The sequence below is a fragment of the Myxocyprinus asiaticus genome, chromosome 48, assembly GCF_019703515.2.
Source record: "Myxocyprinus asiaticus isolate MX2 ecotype Aquarium Trade chromosome 48, UBuf_Myxa_2, whole genome shotgun sequence".
In the NCBI taxonomy this organism is placed as follows: domain Eukaryota; kingdom Metazoa; phylum Chordata; class Actinopteri; order Cypriniformes; family Catostomidae; genus Myxocyprinus; species Myxocyprinus asiaticus.
Window position 1 is genome coordinate 16472578 of NC_059391.1, and position 24453 is coordinate 16497030.

General features: G+C 35.5%; 3 protein-coding genes across 4 annotated transcripts; all 3 read left to right on the forward strand.

Moving 5' to 3' along the window:
• The first annotated feature begins 522 nt into the window (after nucleotides 1-522).
• nt5dc3 (5'-nucleotidase domain containing 3) lies at nucleotides 523-14502 on the forward strand. 2 transcript variants are annotated; one of them, XM_051692539.1, is made up of 14 exons: nucleotides 523-903; nucleotides 5405-5589; nucleotides 6014-6088; nucleotides 6186-6241; nucleotides 8242-8332; nucleotides 9502-9639; nucleotides 10770-10830; nucleotides 10999-11101; nucleotides 11295-11396; nucleotides 12639-12720; nucleotides 12813-12899; nucleotides 13235-13375; nucleotides 13725-13789; nucleotides 14235-14502. In XM_051692539.1, the coding sequence occupies exons 1-14, from the start codon at nucleotides 621-623 to the stop codon at nucleotides 14500-14502; spliced, it is 1737 nt and encodes a 578-aa protein (XP_051548499.1). In that variant the 5' UTR covers nucleotides 523-620. The 2 variants fall into 2 exon arrangements, with proteins under 2 accessions (XP_051548499.1, XP_051548500.1); XM_051692540.1 differs by lacking the exon at nucleotides 12813-12899.
• A 2571-nt stretch (nucleotides 14503-17073) lies between these two features.
• On the forward strand, nucleotides 17074-23382 carry parietopsin. The gene is made up of 5 exons (XM_051692542.1): nucleotides 17074-17393; nucleotides 17770-18098; nucleotides 18763-19008; nucleotides 19178-19300; nucleotides 21907-23382. Exons 1-4 carry the CDS (start codon nucleotides 17075-17077, stop codon nucleotides 19292-19294), a joined length of 1011 nt encoding a protein of 336 aa, XP_051548502.1. The 5' UTR covers nucleotide 17074; the 3' UTR covers nucleotides 19295-19300; nucleotides 21907-23382.
• On the forward strand, nucleotides 19308-21898 carry LOC127437548 (uncharacterized). Its single transcript, XM_051692541.1, has one exon. The coding sequence runs from the start codon at nucleotides 20215-20217 to the stop codon at nucleotides 21829-21831; it is 1617 nt and encodes a 538-aa protein (XP_051548501.1). The 5' UTR covers nucleotides 19308-20214; the 3' UTR covers nucleotides 21832-21898.
• Nucleotides 23383-24453: the final 1071 nt, after the last annotated feature.

The following is a 24453-nucleotide window of genomic DNA, read 5'->3' on the forward strand; positions in this document are numbered from 1 at the left end:
CATTAAAACAATTTTGTTTTTAAATATACAGTTTTGAAAAACAGAGTAGACCCTCGTGTGTGTGTGTGTGTGTGTGAGAGAGAGAGAGAGAGAGAGAGAGAGAGAGAAATATCAGCTATTTTTACATTTGAATTCAAAGGCACATTATGTTCCAGTAAATGGTTAACCCCAAGGAAACTTCAAGTTAATGATAAATAATAATAACCTTGAAAAATGTTTGTAAACTTTTTTGAAATTAATTAAAACATTAATAACTTGTGTTCATTCACGTATATTCATAGTGCAAGGAAAGTACGTGATGGTTACAGCACATGGGAATTTTAAAATCATTTAATATTTTTTGTTAAAAATTGTATAAAGTTTATTTTTAAATAACGTATATGGCCGATGTGAGCATAAAGAAAAACCTTATATACTGTATGTGTTTAAACTAGATTTGAAGATTTTAATTTTTAATTACCCATATATTAAGATGGGACCTTTATTATGAAAATTACCAATTCAATATGAAAACGGAAACCTATATGTACATATTTGGAACGCTGTTTTGAACGTAGACCATGCACCTCTAAACGCACTTGCCTGTCATTCTGAAGGCAGGTCTGGTACGGTTCAGAAATATGCCGTCCTTGCACCTTTTAAACCTTGTCCGAAATAAGGAGAGTTGTAGGAGACTGATCACACACTTTAAGTATCTGCACACTAGAAGCAGGACATGGTTGGTAAACAGCAGCACGCCTTGGACAATTCGCTCCAGGGGACAGAAATGTGGTCCCATGTCCCGGTGGCAGGTCCCTGCGGGGCAACTGACAGCAGCGAACATGTGCACCGGCTCCTGTAGTGACGACGATAAGACCAGCTGGCTCTGGTCTGTTTACAATGAAACCAAAAAGCAAACACAAGGTTAGTTATATTATTTGTGTTCCTGTTTCCTCCTGAAACCCTGGTCATCTATTATAGGTGACCTAGAGGAAACCTTTTGGATACTGTAAATGGCAATACAGAGATGAGATGCATACGCAATACATACGCAATGGAGATTTGGCTTGTATTATAGAGTATTTTAGTGGTTTTAGTCATTGAACTGAGATCCCTGCTGAAAACGTGAAAAAAAAAAGAAGAAGAAGAAGAAAAAAACCCGCTTAAACCAGCTTAAAACTTGTTTGCTCCAGTCTGGCATGGTTTGCTGGTTTTATAGGGGTCTTAGGCAGCTTTTCACCTGGTTTGGCTGGTAGACCACCTAGACCAATAGATCGGTTTAAACCAGCCAAGAGCAGCAAACAGTATTAAGCTGATTTAACCCTTGTGCGTCAATTTTAAAAAAGTTCCTCAGAGGGCCTTAGAGGACAAAAATGTCTGCATAAAAAAACTGGCATAATAATATTATATATTAATATTAATATTAAACATTATTAAATTAATATTATCCACTTTCAATGAGTTAATTTTTTTAACCAACATCAGTCCTGATCATAACTACAAAATATTCATTTATTTTCAGGATTTTAACCCTTTAAATGCCAGTTTATTTATATAATGCCACTGTTGTTTTCTATATATATATATATATATATATATATATATATATATATATATATATATATATATATAAACAACAACAAAAAAAAAAACAAACAAAAAAAAACCACCAGAAATGAATTATTTTCCATATACTAAATGCTAAGGGGATTTTTTTTGTTTGTTTTTTTTTGTTTTTTTTTTTGTTTTTGATTATCACAGTCTGGGATATGTCAATGATTAGCAACAACATTGATTTTGATGCATTATTATTTTTTGTGCAAAAAATGAAAAAAAATACAAACCACATTCAGTAACTTAGAGGACAAAAATGCCTTCTTCAAAAAACTCCCATAAAAATATTATATATTAATATTATTTTCCACTTTCACTGACTTAGATTTTTGGTTGAAAATAGCAAAATTACCCCAAAAAATACACACCTTTGGCAAAATTTATGCCATTGGCATAAACAAAATGTTCGAAAAAACTAAAATGAAAAAGACAAAAATGTCCCAAATGTCGCACAAGGGTTAAAGGAATAAAGTAGTTCACCCAAAAATGAATATTCTCTCATTATTTATTTACTCATGCCTTCCCAGCAGGCAGGCCCATTTCCAGATCAAAATCACAGAGGGTGCTTCTGAAAATAGTGGGGGTGCTCTGTATAAAGTGGAGATGTATCATAATTACACATTTTTTAATAGATTAAATCATGTTTAAATGCTACTTAACGTAAAGAAAAGTTTGTTTTTTTAATGTACAAAACATTTATTGCTTCAGGGTTTTTTTTCCCCATGATCTGTCGCTGAAAATGACAGCAAAATTCTGCGCCTGCAGATTAGCACATACTGATTTGCAAAATCATACACGTTTATATGTTTTGATGCAGCATTTTGTGCATTCACAAAATGCAAGGATTTTTGTGTGTTTGCTGGTATTCAAGAAAATCTGCTTGCCAATTTACAGTATTAGTCTTACATATTCAATTGAGCCGGGGTGTGCAATTAATTTGGTACTGGGGCCACATCAGCTGTTAAGTAGAACATGGAGCAGAGAAGATAAAAATTCTGCATAGTTGTATCTTTTAAGCCCAGATATGCACTCAATGAATGATGCACAATTTTATGAAGTGAATACAGACTGATGGGACCATTCTGTGATGAAGTTTTGCTGCTACATTTCTATCATGTGTTAGTAAAACTGAATAAAGGCTGAATACAATTATTAATTGATTATTTTACCAAACTTCAATGCAATGGTAATTTAGTATTCAATTTAACACTCTATATCAGGAGTCTGGTTTAAAAGTAAAATAAAATATTTGGGAAAGAGATTCTAAAAGCTTATTTTAATGTTTGCCGCAAAGTGGACCCATTTACTTTCACTTTTATTCTCAGAACATTATCAACCTTTTTACATGCTCATGGGTCATGATGTGGGTCTTGTCAATGTTTGGCACCCCATTCAGCACACCACTGAATAAAACAGGCTGCATGACACTGATAAATGATTACTGCCAGAGTAACATACACATACAGGTGTGGGGGACTTCAGCATTTTACAAATAACACAAAGAATAAATATATTCCTCTCTCACTTGGTTTTACTCACGTGTCCCCTCCGTGCACTATTGAGCGCTAAATTGTTGTTTGTTTGTTTTTTGTGGAGAGAAAGTACATGCACTCGCATGTATGGTTGCTAGATTGCATAAATTAAGTATGACATAAGGCGAAATATTTCCAATTTGTGCAAGTGTAAATCTCTGACCGAGGTGTTGCATATATTATCTGGCAACCCTGAGCATATTATGCGCAATAGGTCCAAAAGCCAGATAAATGTTCATGATAAAAAACGTTCATGATAAATCATCCTGCGGGCAGTAGTTTGCCCTGGTCTGCAATTGAGGGTGCTCTAAGTTTCGTTTGAGGGTGCTTAGCACCCTCAAGCACCCCCGTAGAACCGGGACTGCCAGCAGGGCTGTGCAAAATTCAGAATTAACTCCCTTTCAGTTCATAAGTTGGAATTGTCCATGCCCCACAGGAAGTTGAATTTACTGAATTGCAATTCAAAGAAATATCTCTTTCTAAAAAATATAAATAAATGAAAAATAAATAAAATTAACGTAAGCATCAAAAGATAAAAGTTTTACTGTAAAGCACCAGAAATGGTCCACCACATTGTTTTCATATAACTTAATACAATTATATTAAAAATTGGAATCTATTGATTGTATAATATATTGAGCAAATTAGAGCATACTTGGAAATTTTGAGTTCCTCCACCATGGTCTATAAAATGAAAATGTATTAAATATAGTCAAATAAATTAAACACATTTCTATAGGTGGCTCTTTAAACATTGTTACATTTTATTAAATTTATTATTGATTATCAATACTGTAAAAAGTGATGTGTTTGTAAAAGTTAAAGAAATTAAGTTTGCATTGCTGTTTTGAAGCAGAATTAATCCACTTCAAGTAAATTAACTGAACCTAAAATGTCAACCTGTCATGACTTTTACATATTAGCATATTCATTTTACACATTTAGTAATTGCCTATTTCAATTTCTTAATCTCTGTCAACTTAGTCCTGACAATAGCTTCCTTTAATTTACATGATTTTAAACTGTTCAATATTCTGAGCATCTCATGTACTGTCTATAAATATATTTCATGGATAGCAGGGTGATTGCTGTCTTAAACTAATAATATCACATTTGTACTCATCACATGAACAGTTGTTGTAATAGAAAAGCAGCACTGAGGTGCATTATTGTGTTCCTTAATGTTGGTAAGCCCAAAAAATACAACAATCAAGTAAATCTTTCAGTGTTTTCCAGCATTGTTTACTTGATCTAATAATAATTGTACAGTATAATGTTTCTAGAAGTATCCCATTGGTCATGCATATGACAATATGATAACATGTTTCATGTTATACTGAAAAGTCTAATTTATTATTAAGAAAGAAACTTAAAAACATTATTTTAATTTAATTCCATTTGAATTCTACTTCCTTAAATTCAAATTACAATTCTACATCCTTTTTTCTACCTCAATTCAAAACTCAATCCAAATTCAGGAATCAAATTGGAATTGAATTGGCATTCTTCATTCAATTCTGAATGCACATCCCTGCATTCCAGATGTGTATGACTTTCTTTCTTCTGCTGAACACAAATTAAGAATTTTAAAGGAATATTTCAGCTCTGTAGGTCCTCACAATGCAAGAGAATGGTGGCTAGATCTTTGAAGCTCCATAAAGCACCTAAAGGTAGCATAAAAGTAATCCATAAGACTCCAGTGGTTAAATTCATGTCTTCAGAAGTGATATGATAGGTGTGGGTGAGAAACAGATTGTAAAAAAAGGACTTAAATATTTTTTTTTTCTTTCTCACATTTAACTAGTATATTGCTTCAGTAGACATGGATTAAACCACTAGAGTCTTATGGATTACTTTTAGGTAGCATTTATGTGCTTTTTGGAGCTTCAAAGTTTTGAGATATTCTTCTAAAAATCTTTGTTTGTGTTCAGCAGAAGAAAGAAAGTCACACATCTGGGATGGCATGAGGGTGAGTAAATGATGAGAGAATTTTAATTTTTTGGTGAATTATCCATCCAAACAGTTTTTTTTCCCCCAAGGTATACTTTTTAAAGGGTCATGATTGGATATCATGTTGTTATATGATTATAATACAGTTATTTACTTGCAAAGAAATCCAAGCATACGGATAAGCTATTTTTATAATGAATATGCCATTAAAGGTTAATACTTATATATTCATTTTAGTTTCGTTTTTAGTGTTTTAGTTATTTTCTGCAAACAAAATGTGGACGCAAATGGTCAATCATTTATTTACATCCAAGTTTGTTCTCCCACAGATTTAATCCCTGTCATATCAAACAATTTTGTGAACCCCGACACCATCTTTGCTAATAATGAGATGAGTCTGCAGGACATCGAGATCTATGGTTTTGACTATGACTACACATTGGCTTTTTACTCCAGTCACCTACACACCCTGATTTTCAGCATCGCCCGGGACATCCTCATCCAGGAACACAGGGTAAGAGAACTGGAGATTTATTGTTAGTTTCATACTTTGCATACAAATTATGGCTAATATTATCAAATGTAAATAAATATTGTGCATATTATTAAGGTCAGTTGTGTGAAAATATCTATGATGGTGTAATTACATTACATTTAGCAAGAAATGCATGTGTATAAACCGCATTAAAAGCAACTGAACAAATCTGAGATAGTCACATTGTTCCATTGCTCTTGCACAAATAACTTGTTCAATTACTTTGCTAATGCATGTGTACATGTATTTGTTTACTAATGTACTAACATAGTCATTACACAGATATTAAGCGCATATGCAACAAAGGCTGTTGTCAATTTGAAAACAAGAAAAATACAGTCTATATACCTCAATGAGTTAATACTCACAGCAATATCTTCTTTGTTTTCTGTCCCCATATCAGTATCCAGAGGGATTGAGGGAGTATGGGTACATCCCTAATTTTGTGATTCGTGGTCTGCACTATGACGTTCAAAAGGTATTTGTCCATTTCTGGTTCAAATGCATTGGTCATGCCAGTTTTATCAGAGGTTTGACTAATCTTTACAAACTTTGCTAATCTCTTCTGGAACCAGGCCTTACTGATGAAGATTGATGCCTTTCATTATATCCAGCTGGGTACAGTGTACAGGTAGTGTGCATATTTACTATAAAGTCTTTAATATACCCTAGGTCACACATTTTGCTCTAAAGACATAGGCGGGCGGTGAACGAACTGCAGGGTAAGGCTACCATTCCAATTCATAGAAATCACGAAATACTGTACTATGGAATCAATTGCTCACCCACTTCTGAGATCAATATGCATTAGCAATTTTGCTTAGTTTATTTCAAAGCTGTATACCCCTTAAGAATGTTCATTTACTTTTAAATAGTAAAATAATTGGATGGTTTAACATGTTCAATGGCAAAATGATGCCTTACCTCGGGCAAGAAGATAAACTTGTCCCAGCTGTCATCTGATTATTATAAAATGCATAAAATACATCTGATATCATTATTAAACATTTATTTTTGTCATTTAATGTACTAAATCATATAACTATTTTCACAATTAAGTTAAAAAAATGATAGACAAATTATATAACAGAGTCCCAGTCAAAGAGATTCATCTGAGAGAAAAAAAAAAAATTCTATGAAATACCATACAGGCCTATAAATATATACATATTTAGACACCCATATTTTTAATTGAATGTATGTTATAACAGCAATCACACGATTAAGGTTTTCCACCTCCGAAATCTCAATTTAACCCCTGCATTCAAAACAAATATTTTATTAAATTGCAATTATCTACTACCAACTGTTAATGTTCACACTCCATACAAAACCTTCCATATGAATAAATGGTTAATTATTGTTATTTACACAGATGCCAGTAGGCTATTCATATTAATAATTATTTTAGCGACTCAGTATAAGGCTACAGCAAGCACATATAGGTTGGAAGCACTCTTTGCTAACGCAGCAAAATGAAAATAAAAAAACGGAACTGTTTGGACCTGCATACGCCGTTAAAAGTGGTCCCGCACCTGTGTCATGCAGTTGAATTAAGGTTTTGGAAGGTAAGATAAAATCCAGTAGAGAGAGTCTTCACAAGCTCAAGGAATGATGATGAATTTATTTTCAGTCATCTCCATGCTGGATCATTTAGAGTACGATCGGATGCTTATTGATTTAAACGTGAATGGATGCAATTAAAAAAGAATGATACAAATGCGGATACACTTGTTTCAATGCTACCATAATCTAATAAATATGTATTAATGTAAGAATTGCACTATGTGGGGGCCTGGGTAGCTCAGCATGTAAAGACGTTGACTACGACACCTGGAGTCACAAGTTCGAATCCAGGGCGTGCTGAGTGACTCCAGTCAGGCTTCCTAAGCAACCAATTGGCCCGGTTGCTAGGGTGGGTAGAGTCACGTTGGGTTAACCTCCTCGTGGTCGCTATAATGTGGTTCTCACTCTCAGTGGGGCACGTGGTCAGTTGTGCGTGGATGCCGCGGAGAATAGCGTGAAGCCTCCAAACGTGTTAGGTCTCCGCGGTAACGCTCAACAAGCCACGTGATAAGATGCGCGGATTGACGATCTCAGACGCGGAGGCAACTGAGATTCATCCTCCGCCACCCGGATTGAGGCAAGTCACTACGCCACCACAAGGACCTAGAGCGCATTGGGAATTGGGCATTTCAAATTGGGGAGAAAAGGGGAGAAAATCAAAGAAAAAAATAATGTTATTTTATATTTGTTTTAAAATGTAAAATTATTTCAGAAATGAAGACATTCTCCATGCACGCAGTGACTCAAGAGATTAACATTTTAAGATGAATTTGGCCACGGCCACTGATCTAGAGTCAGCTTTCCCTTTACACTGGTAATTGAAGTTTGTATATGAGGTGGGGAAACTGATCATAGACAGTTTACTGGTGCAGCTACGAGCTGTGTTATCCAGGAGCGGCAACAATAATTTCCAATCAATACCTAATAATCATTAATACGAACATCATGCTCAACATCATGCTAAGCCTTGCCCAGCCTTACAGATGCTCCACCTATGTCTAAAGAGTCTTGTTAAGGAATAGTGTCAGATTTCCATTGCTCACTGTCAAGTGAATGTTTCCATAGGGGTCTTAATCCTGTGCCGGATAAGGAAGTCATCGCTATGTATGAGGGCTCCCATGTACCTCTTGAGATCATGAGTGACTTCTATGGCAAGGTCTGTAGTCTGGTGTATCATCAAAATTTTTTGAACAGATCTTTGAAAAGAGAACTACAGTGTAGTGCAAAATAGAGGTTGATCGATAGTGGATTTATCGGCCGATAGTTTTTAAAATCAATTTATAGAGTGTTAAAACACTCCCTTAGCCTTTCCTTACTGTGACAGGCTTAGACATAGAGGCTACAGAAGTCCAAAATGAAAAAATCCCAGATGCAGTTTATTGTGCATTAAACTTGGCTTTGTTACAAAGTTCTATATTTAAGTATATACTAAATTAAGCTTTTTTATAGCCTATAAATTCACCAGTTTAAGGATTTTATATTTATACACATTTCCATGTTGTTGCATTTCATTTTTTATGCCCTTGCTTCAATTTAGAACACTTGATTTATCTCATCAAAATTACCAAATTTGCATTGAAGTGAGGAAAAAATATACAGTCAGTGAATGATTTTATTTCACCTCTAGAGACCGCTGTTGTACTGTAGAACTGAGTTGTTCTAAATGTACAATCTTCCAGCATCAGCCAAGAAGAAATAAAATAAACCATCGGCAACTATCGGCATAGATTTTTGCCGATAACCGATAGTTTTAAAAAGCAATATATCGGTCTACCTCTATTTCAAAATCTGAGACCACTTGTGAATACTTGTTTTATTACAAATTGTAGGCTATTATTAGCATAACAATATGAGTGAAAAGTTGCATTGGAAATGTGACATGAATTCCAGAATTTCTTTGTAAATGGTATGGACATTTTTTGCTTTAATGACTATTACACTACACTACACACTCAAGCTGTTTGTGCAGGTTTCTGCAAAACCTAATGATCATGTTTTACAGCATGATTTGAGCATCTTTTGTCCTTAATTTTAACAAAATTTAACGAAATGGAAAACGAAGAAAGCTAACATGGTCATTTCAGTTTATTGACGCAAAAATAGTGCAGAATCTTAAACATTTCTTATTTATTTTATGTCATAACATTACTTTGTTTTACATTTCTTAAATCCTCAAACTTTCAGTTTATTTCCAGGTTTAAATTAGATTTTGAATCCCAAACATTTGAATTTAATGTGGACTCAGACTTTGAAACCTCATTCAGAAAGAGTTAAGCTTTTTGGGAGACATGGGTTTGTTTGTCTTTTCCTCTCTCTTGCATACAGAGTTCTCACGGTCAAACCATGAAGCAGTTCATGGATATCTTCTCCCTGCCTGAAATGACACTACTCTGCTGCGTTAATGACTACTTCATGAAGCACAATATCGACTACGAACCTGTTCATCTTTATAAAGACGTCAAGGTATAGTTTTAAGACAAAGGTGTAATTCAGCTGAACTTATCATGCATCAGACTAGGAATCGCCTTTTTACAATAAGATTATATACATTGACAATAGTTAATAATAATGCATTTTAATTGTATAGCACCTTTCAGACGTCAAGTGTAGCTCAAAGTGCTTTACAAATCAGAAATTGAAAGTCAAAGGAAGTGACTGCACTAAAATAAAATTAATATTGTAAGTATTAAGTGTTAAAAAATATATATATATATTACAATACATTTTTAATAAAAGAATGCAATAATGCAATAGTTAACATGAACTAACAAAGAACAATACCTTTACAACATTATTCTTGTTTATTGTAATTTCCACATATTAATACATATTTAACATAAGCCATTTATGTTAACATTAGGAAATGTATTATGAGCAAACATGAACTAACAATAAGCAATAAAATTTTTAGAAATTAACAACCATGATTAATAAATTATGTAAAATATTATTACTAATTGTCACTTCATAATACCTGAAGCATTAACCAGTGTTGACATATAGACCCTTATTGCTATGATTCTATGATTCAGCTAGTGATTGATGCAAAACAGGTGCAAAAATATCAAAATTTCCCTCTAAATATCAGTTTTCGAGGAGATGAAGTGCTGTCATTTTAGAGTACCGCTCATGTCAGAACCTACTAAATCCCCTTCCTGAGCACATATTCTGAGGTTTGGATATATATGGCTCTTGAAGTTGCTATTTAAGTTTGGCAGAAGGAGCATGTAAAGCCAGTCTAATTTTAGAGGAAATGTTTGGAAGCGCCATCTGTCTCACATGCCTGGAGAGAAGCACAGTTACAGATGGAGTGATATCTTGTACCGGTACTACGTATCTGTGAAAGAGACACACACTTGTCTTGCTTTTGCATTCAGTCCATTTGGAAATAGTTCATTAGGAAATAACAAGTCCCAAAGGAGAACTCCATGCACTTTCCCTAGAAACATCACTGTCCCCAGATTAAATTAATGAGAGCTTTCACAGGAGGTGACTGGCAGTGCGTCAGGCCTTTGTGTGTTATTTCAATGCAGAACATTGACGTGCAGTCTGTGCTTTGATATTCTGCATCTGGTTTGTTTATCTGCTCTCAGGAGGCCATAGGAGACGTCCACGTCAAAGGGATCTTGTATCGAGCGGTAGAGGCTGAAATTGGTAATTTTTTAATTTGCCTAGTTCTTGTACCTGTACCAGCATGTGTTAATCAGCATACAGGACCAGAACTATGTGTTTTATTTAAAAAAAATAAATTATTTTGTCACTATCACTGAAAAAGACACAGTGGAGATGTTCTTGTCACACTTTGTTTTCTTTTTTCTGCAGAGAAGTATGTCTGTTACGCTGAACAGACACATGCTGTTTTACAGAAGCTGTCTAAGAATGGAAAGAAGATGTTTTTGATCACCAACAGCCCATTTGATTTTGTGTGGGTGCAGCCGAGACTTAGTATTTTTAAAACCAAAATAATCACATTTGTACTTCTCAATTATAGACTGAAATCACTTGAGAAAGTCCTTCCCACTATGCACTTAAAACAAAGCCATTGTGACTAACTCCTTTTCGTGTAATGCTTGACACGGTTACTGTGTTTAGAATGTCTTTTGATTTCCGTATTGTAGAGATCGAGGCATGAACTACATAGTTGGAAAAGACTGGCGGGACCTGTTTGATGTTGTCATAGTACAGGCTGACAAGCCGGGCTTTTTCAACGACAGGAGGAAGTAAGTAAGTCCCAAAAACCATGGAAATGCCCCGTCCAAGTCATTTCACCAGCTACTGATTTTGAATTGCTCTTACAAATGTCGATAAATGTTTACAGCCCATTTACAAAACATAATTACGGCCTTCCAAGCAGATTTCTTTAAATAATAACAAATTACCTTCATGAAGATATTAAAAGTCAACATGTAGTCAAAATTGACCTTATTTACTTATTGTATGTTCAAGGTTTTATAATGCATAATTCATCAGTGCATGCGACTTGCTCCGCTTCTGAAACATCTTTCTTTTGTGATGAAATCACCTAGGCTGAGTAGGCAGGGAAATAATGTTAACCAATAGACCAATATTTTTTCTTTTGTTTGTTTTTGTTTGGTTCTTTTCTGTTTTGTTAAGGGCTTTTCTGTTTTGTTTGTGTTTTTAGTTCTTTTCTTTTTCTGTTTTGTTTGTGTTTTGTTTAGTTCTTTTCTTTTTTCTTTTCTTTTTTGTTTGGTTCTTTTCTGTTTTGTTTAGGGCTTTTCTGTTTTGTTTGTGTTTTGTTTAGTTCTTTTCTGTTTTGTTTAGGGCTTTTCTGTTTTGTTAAGGGTTTTTCTGTTTTGTTTGTGTTTTGTTTAGTTCTTTTCTTTTTTCTTTTCTTTTTTGTTTGGTTCTTTTCTGTTTTGTTTAGGGCTTTTCTGTTTTGTTTGTGTTTTGTTTAGTTCTTTTTTCTGTTTTGTTTAGTTCTTTTCTGTTTTGTTTTTTGTTTTGTTTAGTTCTTCTTTTTTGTTTTTTGTTTAGTTCTTTTCTGTTTTGTTTTTTGTTTTGTTTAGCTTCTTTTTTCTTTTATTTGTTTTTTGTTTGGTTCTTTTCTGTTTTGTTTAGGGCTTTTCAGTTTTGTTTGTTTTGTTTAGTTCTTTTCTGTTTTGTTTTTTGTTTTGTTTAGTTCTTCTTTTATTTGTTTTTTGTTTAGTTCTTTTCTGTTTTGTTTTTTGTTTTGTTTAGTTTCTTTTTTCTTTTATTTGTTTTTTGCTTGGTTCTTTTCTGTTTTGTTTAGGGCTTTTCAGTTTTGTTTGTGTTTTGTTTAGTTCTTTTCTGTTTTTTTTTTTGTTTTTTGTTTTTTTGTTATTCTTTATTGTTTTGTTTTCCCGGTTGAGTATTTTGTGTTAAATTACAGAAGAAAAAGTGCACTGCAAATGCCGTTTCATTTTGACTTTAACCATGCCAGCTTTTCTTTGATGTTTTGTGTATTTTTCTGGTTTCTAAAGACCATTCAGACGGGTTACTGATAGAGGTGTGTTGTTATGGGACAGGATTCACCACCTTGAGAAAGAGCATATCTATAAACAGGTAAGCTTTTATGCCAAAGTGCTTTCTCCAAGCTTTTTATATTTAATACTAAAAATCAATGAATGTGATCTGTTCCCTTAATCTGTGATCAGGGAAATCTGTATGAGTTTTTGCGGCTTACAGGCTGGAGGGGCTCAAAGGTCTTGTACTTTGGAGATCACATTTATAGTGACCTTGCAGTAAGGATATTTTTTGTCTTCTGTATGAACACAAACTATTTCTTGCTTTCGAGGCTGTTAGCTGAATCAGTGATGAGAAATGAGGCTCTTTTTGTGCCTTGGTGCTTTGTTGTTTGATTTGATCTGTAGTGATGTGCTATTTATGTGTATGTTTGTGTAGCAAAGGAGTGGTAGTTTTGGCTTATTAACAAAATGCAATTTACAAGTCCAAAAGCAAACATGTCTCAACAGGCCCTATACACATTACATCTTTTGAAAGATTTGTTTTGGGTGTATGATTATTACAAACAATTATTTTATGAAAATGATGTTATAAATGATGTCTCTACACATAGGACCTAACCTTGAAACATGGTTGGAGAACAGGTGCCATCATTCCTGAACTACGAAAGGAGATAAAAATCATGAACACTGAGGAATACGTCCACACTATGACCTGGCTGCAGGCCCTGACTGGGCTGTTGGAACAAATGCAGGTCAGACCACCATGGGGGGGGGTGGCATTTAAGGCAACATGCAATGCCATTCGCATCCAGAATCCATTTACTAGCATAATCTAATGGGTTTAAGAAAGTAAATTTCGTCAGTTTTGATTTCATGTTGACATTAATGATATCTCCCAGTTCGATCCTCTGCAAATACCCGATAAACCTCTTAAAATTGATACGATTTTTCATTTGAGTGTGTTTGTCTTTAGTTTTCTTGTGGTCAAAGCATTTGTCCACTCGCTTTAATACAAAGCAGGAACTTAAAGCATCAGTGTGACAGTGTCTGCCCGATCTGCCCTAGTTTTAAAGAGGTTGTGTATCTGTCTTTATCTGGCAGGTGCACAGAGATCCTGTATCACAAACAGTGATTCAGCAATGGATCAATGAAAGGGAGGATATGAGGTAACTAATCTTTTTTATTATAGAGGAACATGACATTTAAAATCATTCAGTAATTTTTCTTCCTCTTTCCAATGTATAGATGACATACAGTAAATATACTAAATTTTAAAGGGATAGTTCACCCCAAAATTAGAATTCTGTCATCATGTACTTTGCTTTATGTTGTTGCAAACCTGTTTGGCTTACTTTCTTCCATGGAACACAAAACGAGATGTTAAGCAGAATGTTCAGGCCGCTCTTTTCCTCCTCTTGTGTCCATGGAAAAAAAAAGGGTAATGGGTGGCTAAATGATTACATAAGTTTCTATCTGAACTGTTTTATAAATTGCATTTACTACTTTCAATGGTTGTACACTAAATGTCCTTGCTTTAGCCCACATGTAAACTATGAGGTAGTTTTGATAAATAGTCCTTAGTGGATCCCTCAAAGCTACTTGTTTTGGCAGGTTACTGACCAAAGACATCTTTAACGCCCAGTTCGGGAGTCTTTTTCGTGCGTACCACAATCCAACCTACTTCTCGCGCCGCCTCTCACGGTTCGCCGACATCTACATGGCTTCCCTCAGCTGTCTGCTGAACTATGACCTCCAGCACACCTTCTACCCCAGACGCACCCCCCTGCAACACGAGTCGCCTATCTGGCCTGAGCAAACCAGCACCGGAGCCATGAACATCCCCTTCCAGAGCCACAGGACAAAGACTGGATCAGAATAGAGAGACTTAGAGAGAGAGTTCACCCAAAAATAAAAATTCTGTCATCATTTATTCACCTCTTGTCATTCCAAACCCTTATGACTTTCTGTCTCAGTCATTGTCCCCTTTCATTGTATGGAAAAAAATCTGATTAACATCGAATGAGTTTGGAACATTTTAGGGGTGAGTAAATGATTACAGAATTTTTCATTTTTGCTGAACCATCCCTTTAATTGACAGATGCTTTATTTTGTTTGTACCACAGAACAACTACTACATGTATTTTAATAGATCAGGCATCAGACATCAAACGTAAAGTATATTATCAATGTTCTGGAGTCGCATGCTACATCTGGTAGTGGTATTTTGGGTTAGGCGCGACTACGTTGCTCAAAAATGTGTAAATGGGTAAGTCCAGATTTGCTTCATATTGTATATTACTCAAACGGTTGCACAAATTTGTCAAATCAAAAGGACCGTTCAGCCAAAAATGGACAATCTGTCATCTCATGTCACTAAAAACAGAAAATCCCAGAATTCGTTGAGCCAATGTTGCTATGTTGGGCTGGTCGGGATGGGATAGGCGAAAAGAATTACACACTTCACATTTAAGGGTGAGTTAAGGATGATAGAATTGCCATTTCTTTGTGAACTTGCATTTGAAGGATTAGATTCAACTCGGCTGGAATGCACAGGTATGGTATTAAACGGTCAATGTTTTATTTTTATATTTGAAGTTCTCTTGATACCATGTTAAACAGTTGGGGATTAACTGACTATACATGGACATGAGAGTATTTAATTATTTTTTTTATTTTTTTTTGCTGTTTTAAGATAATGTGCCTCATATAGTTTAGGTGAGATTATTTATAGTCTTTATTTTTTAAGTTGAAGTACTGTAGTTTTATTGTCATCATTGGCCTTCATACATCCACCTCTATTATCTTTATTGAAAGAAGAAGGGAGTGAACACTTGAAGTCACACATGCCAGACTGCTTTTCTTGAGTACTTTACCTGTTGAAGAGCAAAAAAATGAAGTCACCTTTGAGCTGACATTTGACCTTTCCAGAAATAGAAGCACAGGTTTCTGATTTCTGGGACAACTGGATCAGATTTTAGTTTGATACTGAAGAGAAACATCTATTAGAACCAAAGGGGAAACTCAGGAAGACTGGCAGGTACTAAATATATATATCTTGAAAGGATTTCAACAATTTCAGTGTTCAATGTTTTAAAAGCCTTACTGTTTTTTACAATATATGACAATAATGTATGTTTTTATCAAAGGTAGACATTGTGTGGTATAGCAGAATGTAGTTGCTGTACAGTCATGTACAGGTCATGTAACTGTTAAAGTGAAGGAGCATATTGTGCTACTTTCTTATTTTACATAATGGCCTTTAAAGGGATAGTTCATCCAAAACTGAAAATTCTCTTATCATTTATTCACCCTCATGCATCCCAGATGTGTATGACTTCTGTCTTCTGCTGAACACAAAGATATTTAGAAGAATATTTCAGCTCTGTTGGTTCATAAAATGCAAGTGAATGGTGACCACACCTTTGCAGCTCCACAAAGCACATAAAGGCAGCATGAAAGTAATCCATACAACTCCAGTGGTTAAATCCATGTCTTCAGAAGCTTCAGATATCACCACATACTGGGCAGGGAGAAGAATTTATAGTGAAAAGGACTTAAATATTAATCTGTTTTTCACCCACATAGCGTCACTTCTGAAGACATAGATTTAACTACAATGCAGTATGGACCTACATAGCTGAAATATTCTTCTAAAGATTTGTGTTCAGCAGAAGAAAAAAAGTCATACACCTCTGGGATGGCATGAGGGTGAGTAAATGATGAGAGAGTTTTCCTTTTTGGGTGAACCATCCCTTAAAGGCACTACTTCCTGCATGGTAAATAATACATATTTTTTGACTTTTATCATTTTCATTTCACTACAGTGAACACTGTATTTAAATGAACAATTTTATCATGCTGTAAAGATACTATTATTGGCTGTATCATGCTTTAATGAAATTTGAGAACGCACAATAGATTTCTGTCTACTTATGGTGAATAGAATGTGCGAATTTGACTTCGCTGGATTTTTTCTTTTTTATACATACGCCTTTAATAATTCTTGTCATGTATTTTTATTTTGTGTTAATCCTTTTTTGAAGTGTAATTGTGAAATTTATTTCAAATTCTATCAGAATAATGATTTGTCTCTGCGTTATTGTTTTGTAATGGTTTGTTATGTGCTATTGATAGTGAGAGCTGAAATATAACACCCAATCCTAGCTGGTATGTCCAATTGCCTTTTTCCGAGTTCAATTCTATTAATAAGATGATTCATTAGGCAACACAAGGTAATTTGACAAATGGCTTGTTACTGAGATCAAGGGGATAAGGGTGACCAGATGCTTCAAATTACATCAAAGCGTTTTACTGATATAAAGAAAGATATTAGGTATTAGGTGTAGCCAATTCCTGATCCCATTATTCAAATCAAATAATATGATGGCCTGACCAACTCTGAACAAAACACTGCCATCTGACTTCAGGGTTGCCAGACATCAAACTCAACCATGGAGAGCATCAATCCAACAGATACGGCCATGACAATACAGCCTACGATTTTTCCACGTGTGGGCTACAGCATACTTTCTTACCTCATGTTTATAAACACATTACTTTCTGTGTTTAATAACTTGTTGGTGATCGCCGTAATGCTTAAAAATAAGCATTTTCTCAATGCAATGAACATCATCATTCTCAGCCTTGCTGTGTCAGATCTAATGATTGCCACATGCGGTTCTGCGATTGTCACCATCACAAATTATGAAGGATCTTTCTTTTTAGGGCATGCATTCTGTGTTTTTCAGGGTTTCGCAGTGAACTACTTTGGTGAGTAATTATTTAACTTTTCATTTGTTTTATGTTCTAAGGTTAGGGTTTTTAATCAGGGGTCTATGGATTTTTATCTAATTAGTATCAACAGTTTCATGAATTACATAACAAAATAGCCCTGTGATGGACTGGCTATCTGTCCAGGGTGTTTCCCCACCTTTGGCCTGGGACAGCTTTGATAGGCTCCAGCACTACCCATGACCCTACATAGGATAATTGGCTTTAGAAAATGGATGGATTGATGGAAATAATAAAATTGTAGACAACAGAGTGCATTAAGTCATTGACTTATTTATAAACTACTGTAATGTTGGTGATGTGAAATCTTCATCTTTTTACATCTTTTAGACAACCATTAATGTCTTCTCCCTAGGTCTGGTTTCTCTGTGGACTCTTACACTATTGGCATATGAGCGATACAATGTTGTCTGCAAACCCATGGCAGGCTACAAGCTGAACATTCGCAGAAGCTGCTTGGGTCTGGTATCCGTCTGGCTCTATTGCCTCTTCTGGGCCGTCCCACCTCTGCTGGGCTGGAGCTCGTATGGGCCAGAGGGTGTCCAGACGTCCTGCTCTCTAGGCTGGGAGGAGAGGTCCTGGAGCAACTACAGTTACCTCATCTTCTACACCATTTCCTGCTTCATCCTACCCACTGCTATCACTGTATTCTGTTACAATAATGTCCTTATCTCCATGAAGAAGGTAGGCTGCACTTTTCTTAGTGCGGAGCAAATTACAGCATAAGTAATTTGTTCATGCTGATGCCATAAAGAAATGACCTTATTAGTGGGGTTTTAGCTCCTGTACCAAGACTATATGTGCATCTATTCATATAACTAATTCCTTCCTTCCCTCCTTCCTTCCCTTGAATCTTGAAATCCTCCTTCCTTTCCTTTCCTTCTTCATATCCTATATTGTTCCCTTAATTTCCTTCCTTCCTTAATTTATTTTTGTCTGTTCCATTCCTTCCTACTTCCCTTCCTTCCCTTCTTGATATCTTTCTTTCTTCCTTCTCTTTTATCCTTTCTCTCCTTGCTTCCTTCCCTTCTTGATGCCTACCTTCCTTTTTATCTTTTTTCCTTGACATCTTCCTTCCTTTGATTTATTGATATCTTCCATCCTTTCTTCCATCCTTCCTTTCTTCCTTCCTTTTTATCTTTCTTCTTTGATATCTTCCTTCCTTCCCTCCCTTGATTTATTGATATCTTCCTTCCTTCCATCCATCCTTCTCTACTTTCTTCTTTACTTTCTTCTTTGTAGACAACTCTTAAACTTCAATGCAGATGATTCCCCATAATTCATTTAAAGGGATGTTGTGAATTCAAGAGGTTTCACTCATGAACTTTCATTCATTTCCCTCTCTCAGATCAACAAAAGCATTGAGCTTCAGGGAGGTAAAAACAGCCTGGAGGAAAATGATCATGCGGCCCAGATGGTCTTGGCCATGATAATAGCCTTCTTTATCTGTTGGCTGCCTTACACGGCCATCTCAGTTGTGGTAGTTGTGGCTCCAGAGATTTACATCCCACCTCTGGTGGCCACCATGCCTATGTACTTTGCCAAGACCAGCCCCATCTACAATCCTATCATCTACTTCCTGACTAACAAACGGGTGTGTACTGTTTATTTGGCCTGTTTCTCCATGAGACTATGTTGCACAATATACAGTATTTATAGTTTGTTACAGTAAATTACAGAATAGACTAGTACATTAGTCCTACTAAAGATTGAAATACTTACTACTACCAGTTATGCTCTTAAATATGTTTATTGTTGTCCAGTTCCGAGAAGCCTCTCTGGAAATCCTGTCTTGTGGTCGATACATCCCCCGAGACAATGACACAGGCAGTCTAAAGATGTGCTCATCCCAGAAGAGCAGCAGGGTCATTCCAGTCTGATCTGAGGTCTGTGGATTTTCATGTATTTTATTACTATTGTATGTACAGCACTGCACTGCACTGTTATGGTTCTCCGATTTAACGTCTGTGAAGCTGAACTATGAATGAAGCTGAACTCCATGTTTTTGTAGATGTTTACACTTTTTTTATATATATGTAAATGAAGACACTGCATGATAAGGAATTTATAGGACTTATTTTAAGTAATTACTAAAAAGGTCACAAGATTAGAAGTGAGCATCTTAATCCCAGATTTAGAATTACAAAAGATGTCTTGCATAATGACAGTAAAACCTTTCCTAAATTAATCTCCTCTACATAAGATTAACAGTCTTATGCATAAAATACAGCCTTCATTAAAGAAGTTTGCCAATTATGTATATTCTATTAAAAAACAAAAAACAAAACAATGCTCACTTTTGCATATAGCCTAATGTTGCTTGAAACTCAAACATTCAAATGTGTGAACCTCTTAGACTAAACAGAGAAGGGTTAATCCATAGTTAAACTGATGGGTATAAATACAGTACATCATATCAATTTTACAATAAATACAAGTTAAAACCTCAATAGCAGAAATACTAGAAGGGAAAATAATTCAATCACCCCCTTGGATTGTGCTGTAATTGGCATCGCTCTGCCTAGATATAACATCTAGAAACCAGCAAATTGCCTGTTAAAACAAAAAAATCCCATGTGACCAAATGCCCTGCATGGTGTTAATTGAAAAAAGCAAACAACCTGACAGCCATGGTGATTTCTGTTAGGGTTAATATTAAGGCTTTATTACAATCGACTCTCAAAAAGCAAGATACAAGCAACAGTGTGAAATGAAAATAGGAACTTTTAAATATTTTTCAGATCGAAATGGAATTTAAAAAGTCATGGAATTAACCTATTTCACCCATACTTGATTGGAGATGAAAAGTAATTTCACCAATGTTCGAGGACAAGTCAACGACACATGGCATAACACTATAGAAGTTGCATTCTTGGCTGCCAATTGTCTAGTTTTGCTTGTAACTTTGCACATAGGAATTCTCGCTAATTTGTTCGTGACATGGGCTGTGCACCATCAGAAGTCGCTCCAGACATCCAACAACGCGCTCCTGGTGAATCTGGCTATTATTGACATCCTGAGATGCGCTATTGATTGCCCGTTTCTCCTCAGCATCGTTTTGAGCGCACGAGACTCACGAGACCTCGGGCTTCTGTTCTGTAGCGCACAGATTGCGTCCTTTTCTCTCATCTGTTGCGTACAGTTACTCACGTTGGCGTGCATCAGCGCGGAGAGGTACCAAGCCATCGCGCATCCGTTTAAAACAGCCGAGCGACGAAAACGGATCACGATGTGGATTCCCTTGACCTGGGTGGTTCCGATCTCCATATCCGTACTGTGCGTGATTTTCGCGAAAGACTCGCCGGTGTACATCAGATGCAGAGGTCTACGCATGGACACTTTAGACTCGTACGACACGTTTGGATTTTATATTTTGACTCCCGTCTGGTGCGTGTGTTTGGTGGTCATAATTGGATTTTACGCGCGGATATTCCTTCTAGTGAGAGCGCACAGCAGGAAAATATTTGACAAGGGGTCTTTTCCACCACCTGACAAGAAGAAAGAAGATACAAGTACGCACAAAGAGGAAACAAAGTCAAGCGATCCAGAAAAGGCACAGATAGTAGATACAGATGACTATTCAAAGCCAAACGAAATGAATGAGCATGTCAGAAAAACCAACACCAATTCCTTACATGTTAATATACCAGGCATTGTGTCTGAAATATCCAAAGAAACTAAAGTAACTTTTAAAAATGAATTTATCAATGAAGCATCTCAAGTTATAGATCTAGAAGGTGCTGCGGAGCCAAACACCCACCAAGATACTTCTCCAGAAACCTTATTACCAACCAATGGAGAAGGTGGTGCAGTGGAGGCAAGTGCTTTCCAAGGTACTGCTCCAGAAACTTCCCCATCCTCAACAAATGGAGAAGGTGGTTCAAAGCCAAATGACCACCAAGAAAGTGCTGTAGAAACTTCGCCAACATCAACAAATGGAGAAGATGGTTCGGAGCCAAACAGCCACCAAGACAGTGCTGCTGAAACTTCTCCTACATCAACTAATGGAGACGGTGGTGTGGTAGAGTCAAATACCACTAAGGATACTGCAGAAACGTCTCCAGCATCAAATGAAGAAGCTAAGACCGCTACAGCTCCACAGGAGGAAGTGGTGGGTGCCGTCTGTATAATGCCGTCCCTTGCTCAAAGGGAAAGAGGGAATGCAAAGAAGGAGAGTAAACTGGCCAAGCGCTCTGGATACATCATTTTAACCTTCCTTGTATTTTGGATCCCACTGATTTTGACGGTGGTCTTGAATCACTTATTTTACCACAACAGCACTTTAACAGTGAGTTTTAGGGTATCATTGACAAAAAAAAAAAAAAAAAAAAATGTCTTTAAATTTACATTTTCTTTTACTTTACAAATAAACTTTTTGGTTACAAGCCCAGCTTTAGGCTACATCACTATTCACTGACAATACTACAATACTATGTCTTGTATAAGACCTATAGCTACTAATTTCGTGGCACCTATGTTTTTAATGTTTCAGGTGGAGGTTTTTCAAGAGGTGGAAATGTTAACTGTGTCTTTGGTCTGCATGACATCTCTCACTAACCCGATCATCTACGCAGCAGTCAACCCTCAGTTTCGCACAGAATTTCACAATCTGAAGACTAAATGGAAAGCGTTTTTTATAGGTTCATAGACTTGCTACAGTGGTTCTGACATTTTCTTGTATGCTTTCAGTAAAAAAGGTCACTATGGTGGTACACTCAAGAAGATCTTTTTTGGACCTGTAATTAAAATGTTGTTGATTTGGGCACACAATTGTAGCTTAAGGACCTATTGTGTACCTTCCAAGGTACATTTATGTGTTTAGTTCCTCTGGGAAAAACAAAATAAACATACCTTTTTGTCTCCTTAAAGAAAAAGTTCACCCAAAAATGAAAATTCTCTCATCATTTACTCACTCTCATGCATCCCAGATGTGTGTGACATTCTTTCTTCTGCAGAACACAAACAAACATTTTTAGAAGAATATTTCAGCTCTGTAGGTCCATAAAATGCAAGTGAGTGGTGGGCAGAATTTTGAAGCTCCAAAAAGCATATAAAGGCCCCTTAAATCCATGTCTTCAGAAGCAATATTATAGGTGTGGGTGAGAAACAGATCAATATTTAAGTCCTTTTTTACTATCAAGCTCCACTTTCACATTCTTCTTTTGTTTTTGGCAAATTGCATTCTTCATGCATATCGCTACCTACTGGTCAGGGTGGAGAATTTATAGTAAAAAAAGAAAAAGTACTTTCTTATCCAGACCTGTCATATTGCTTCTGAAGATATACAGTATATTTAACTACTGGAGTCGTATGGATTATGACTGCCTTTATATAACTGATTTTATGCTGCCTTTATATGCTTTTTGGAGCTTCAAAGTTCTGTCCAACATTCACTTGCATTGTATGGACCTACAGAGCTGAGATATTTTTCTAATATCTTTGTTTGTGTTCTGCAGAAGAAAGAAAGTGATGCAAATCAGGGATGGCATGAGGGTGAGTAAATGATTTTTTTGGGTGAACTATCCCTTAAGGATTCAAATATATACCCAAAACAATGGTACCACCCTAGTGATGGCTTTGTACCTTAAACTGTACCTCTTTTTTTGAAAGTGTAGGATAAACTTGTGGAATTGTCAGAGCTTTAGTCCCACTATGCCAAACACTATTTGTATTCGATGTTGTCGGATTGTTCATTTGTGTTGTCTTATGCTATTGCCTGAATTGGATGATGCTGTCTTAAAAGCACTATTCTATAACACTATTTATAGAATGAAATAGTGACAGTGCATATTTTGGCACCCTGGAAATCCGATATATTCTACACAGTGAGTTATAAAGGTAACTTTGCTACCTTTCAGAGGTAGTTGGACAAATCTAATGATACCATAAACATTACAACTAACCTGTAAAACATTTTATAAACAATGATCAGCTTTAACCTTTGGAAGAAATAATAAAAGGTAAAAGTTGTGCATATGGATTTTTTTTTTTTTCATTTTCAGATTATTCAACAAAACATATATGATTAAAATCTTCCAACTAATAAATCTAATATGAAACAAAGGATTTGTAATGATGTGATAGAAGGGTCACTGCTGTAGGTTTTACTATTAACCTCATGTTATTCTCTTCCTCTCACATATGATAAAGAGATAGAGAGACAGAAAATGAGAGGTTGAAGATGAAGTGTCTCTTTTAGGACATATAACCTAAATTTACTTTACATTTCTATATCTTATATGAAAACTGAAAGTAGGCTTTATTGTTAAACTCTATCCACCACCCCCCAGAAAAAAAAATCTAAACACAAGAATTAATTTATGTTTTGCCTTAACGTTAGATATAGACAAAAGACAGTCATATTGTTCTGAGCAGTTTCATAACAGTAGGAAAGATGTTGGATGGTTGCCATCAACTATAATACCGATAACATTACAAAATAAATGGTTCCCCACTTTATCTTTTTTTTTTTTTTTTGCATAAATTACAATGTCTTGTTAAAATAGTTGTGTACAACAGGTCAATGTAACAGATACAAGTACTTGTAATCGCAAATTATTCCCTGTGAAAATGCCTTCAGATAATGACATCTTTATGGTACCTTCCTACAGTTTGAATGATTAAAAATACAGTACAAGTAGCATGAGTTAGGGACTGAACCAACATACTAATTCCCAAGTATGAATTGAGAACACTGTATCTCAGCACATTCTTTTGCAAAGTACATAACAGGACAATTAAATATTTCTTATTTTTTTAAACCATAATAAAATACAGTTTTAACTATTATTTCTGTACAGTCAAAAATACAATTTCATTTGTGCTCCTCATTTTCAACAAAAGCATAAATTCATAATTTCGTCCATTGTCACAACCAGTCTTTTGTAACTACAAATAGACAGTAAAGTGTTCAGTCAGGTTCACTCCTTGTGTAACAGAACAGAAAAAGAAAGTTAAAGATGATACAAAGAATAAAATATTAATAGAATAGCCTAAAACATACGGACAATAATCTGAAATGTTTTATAATGCTTCATAT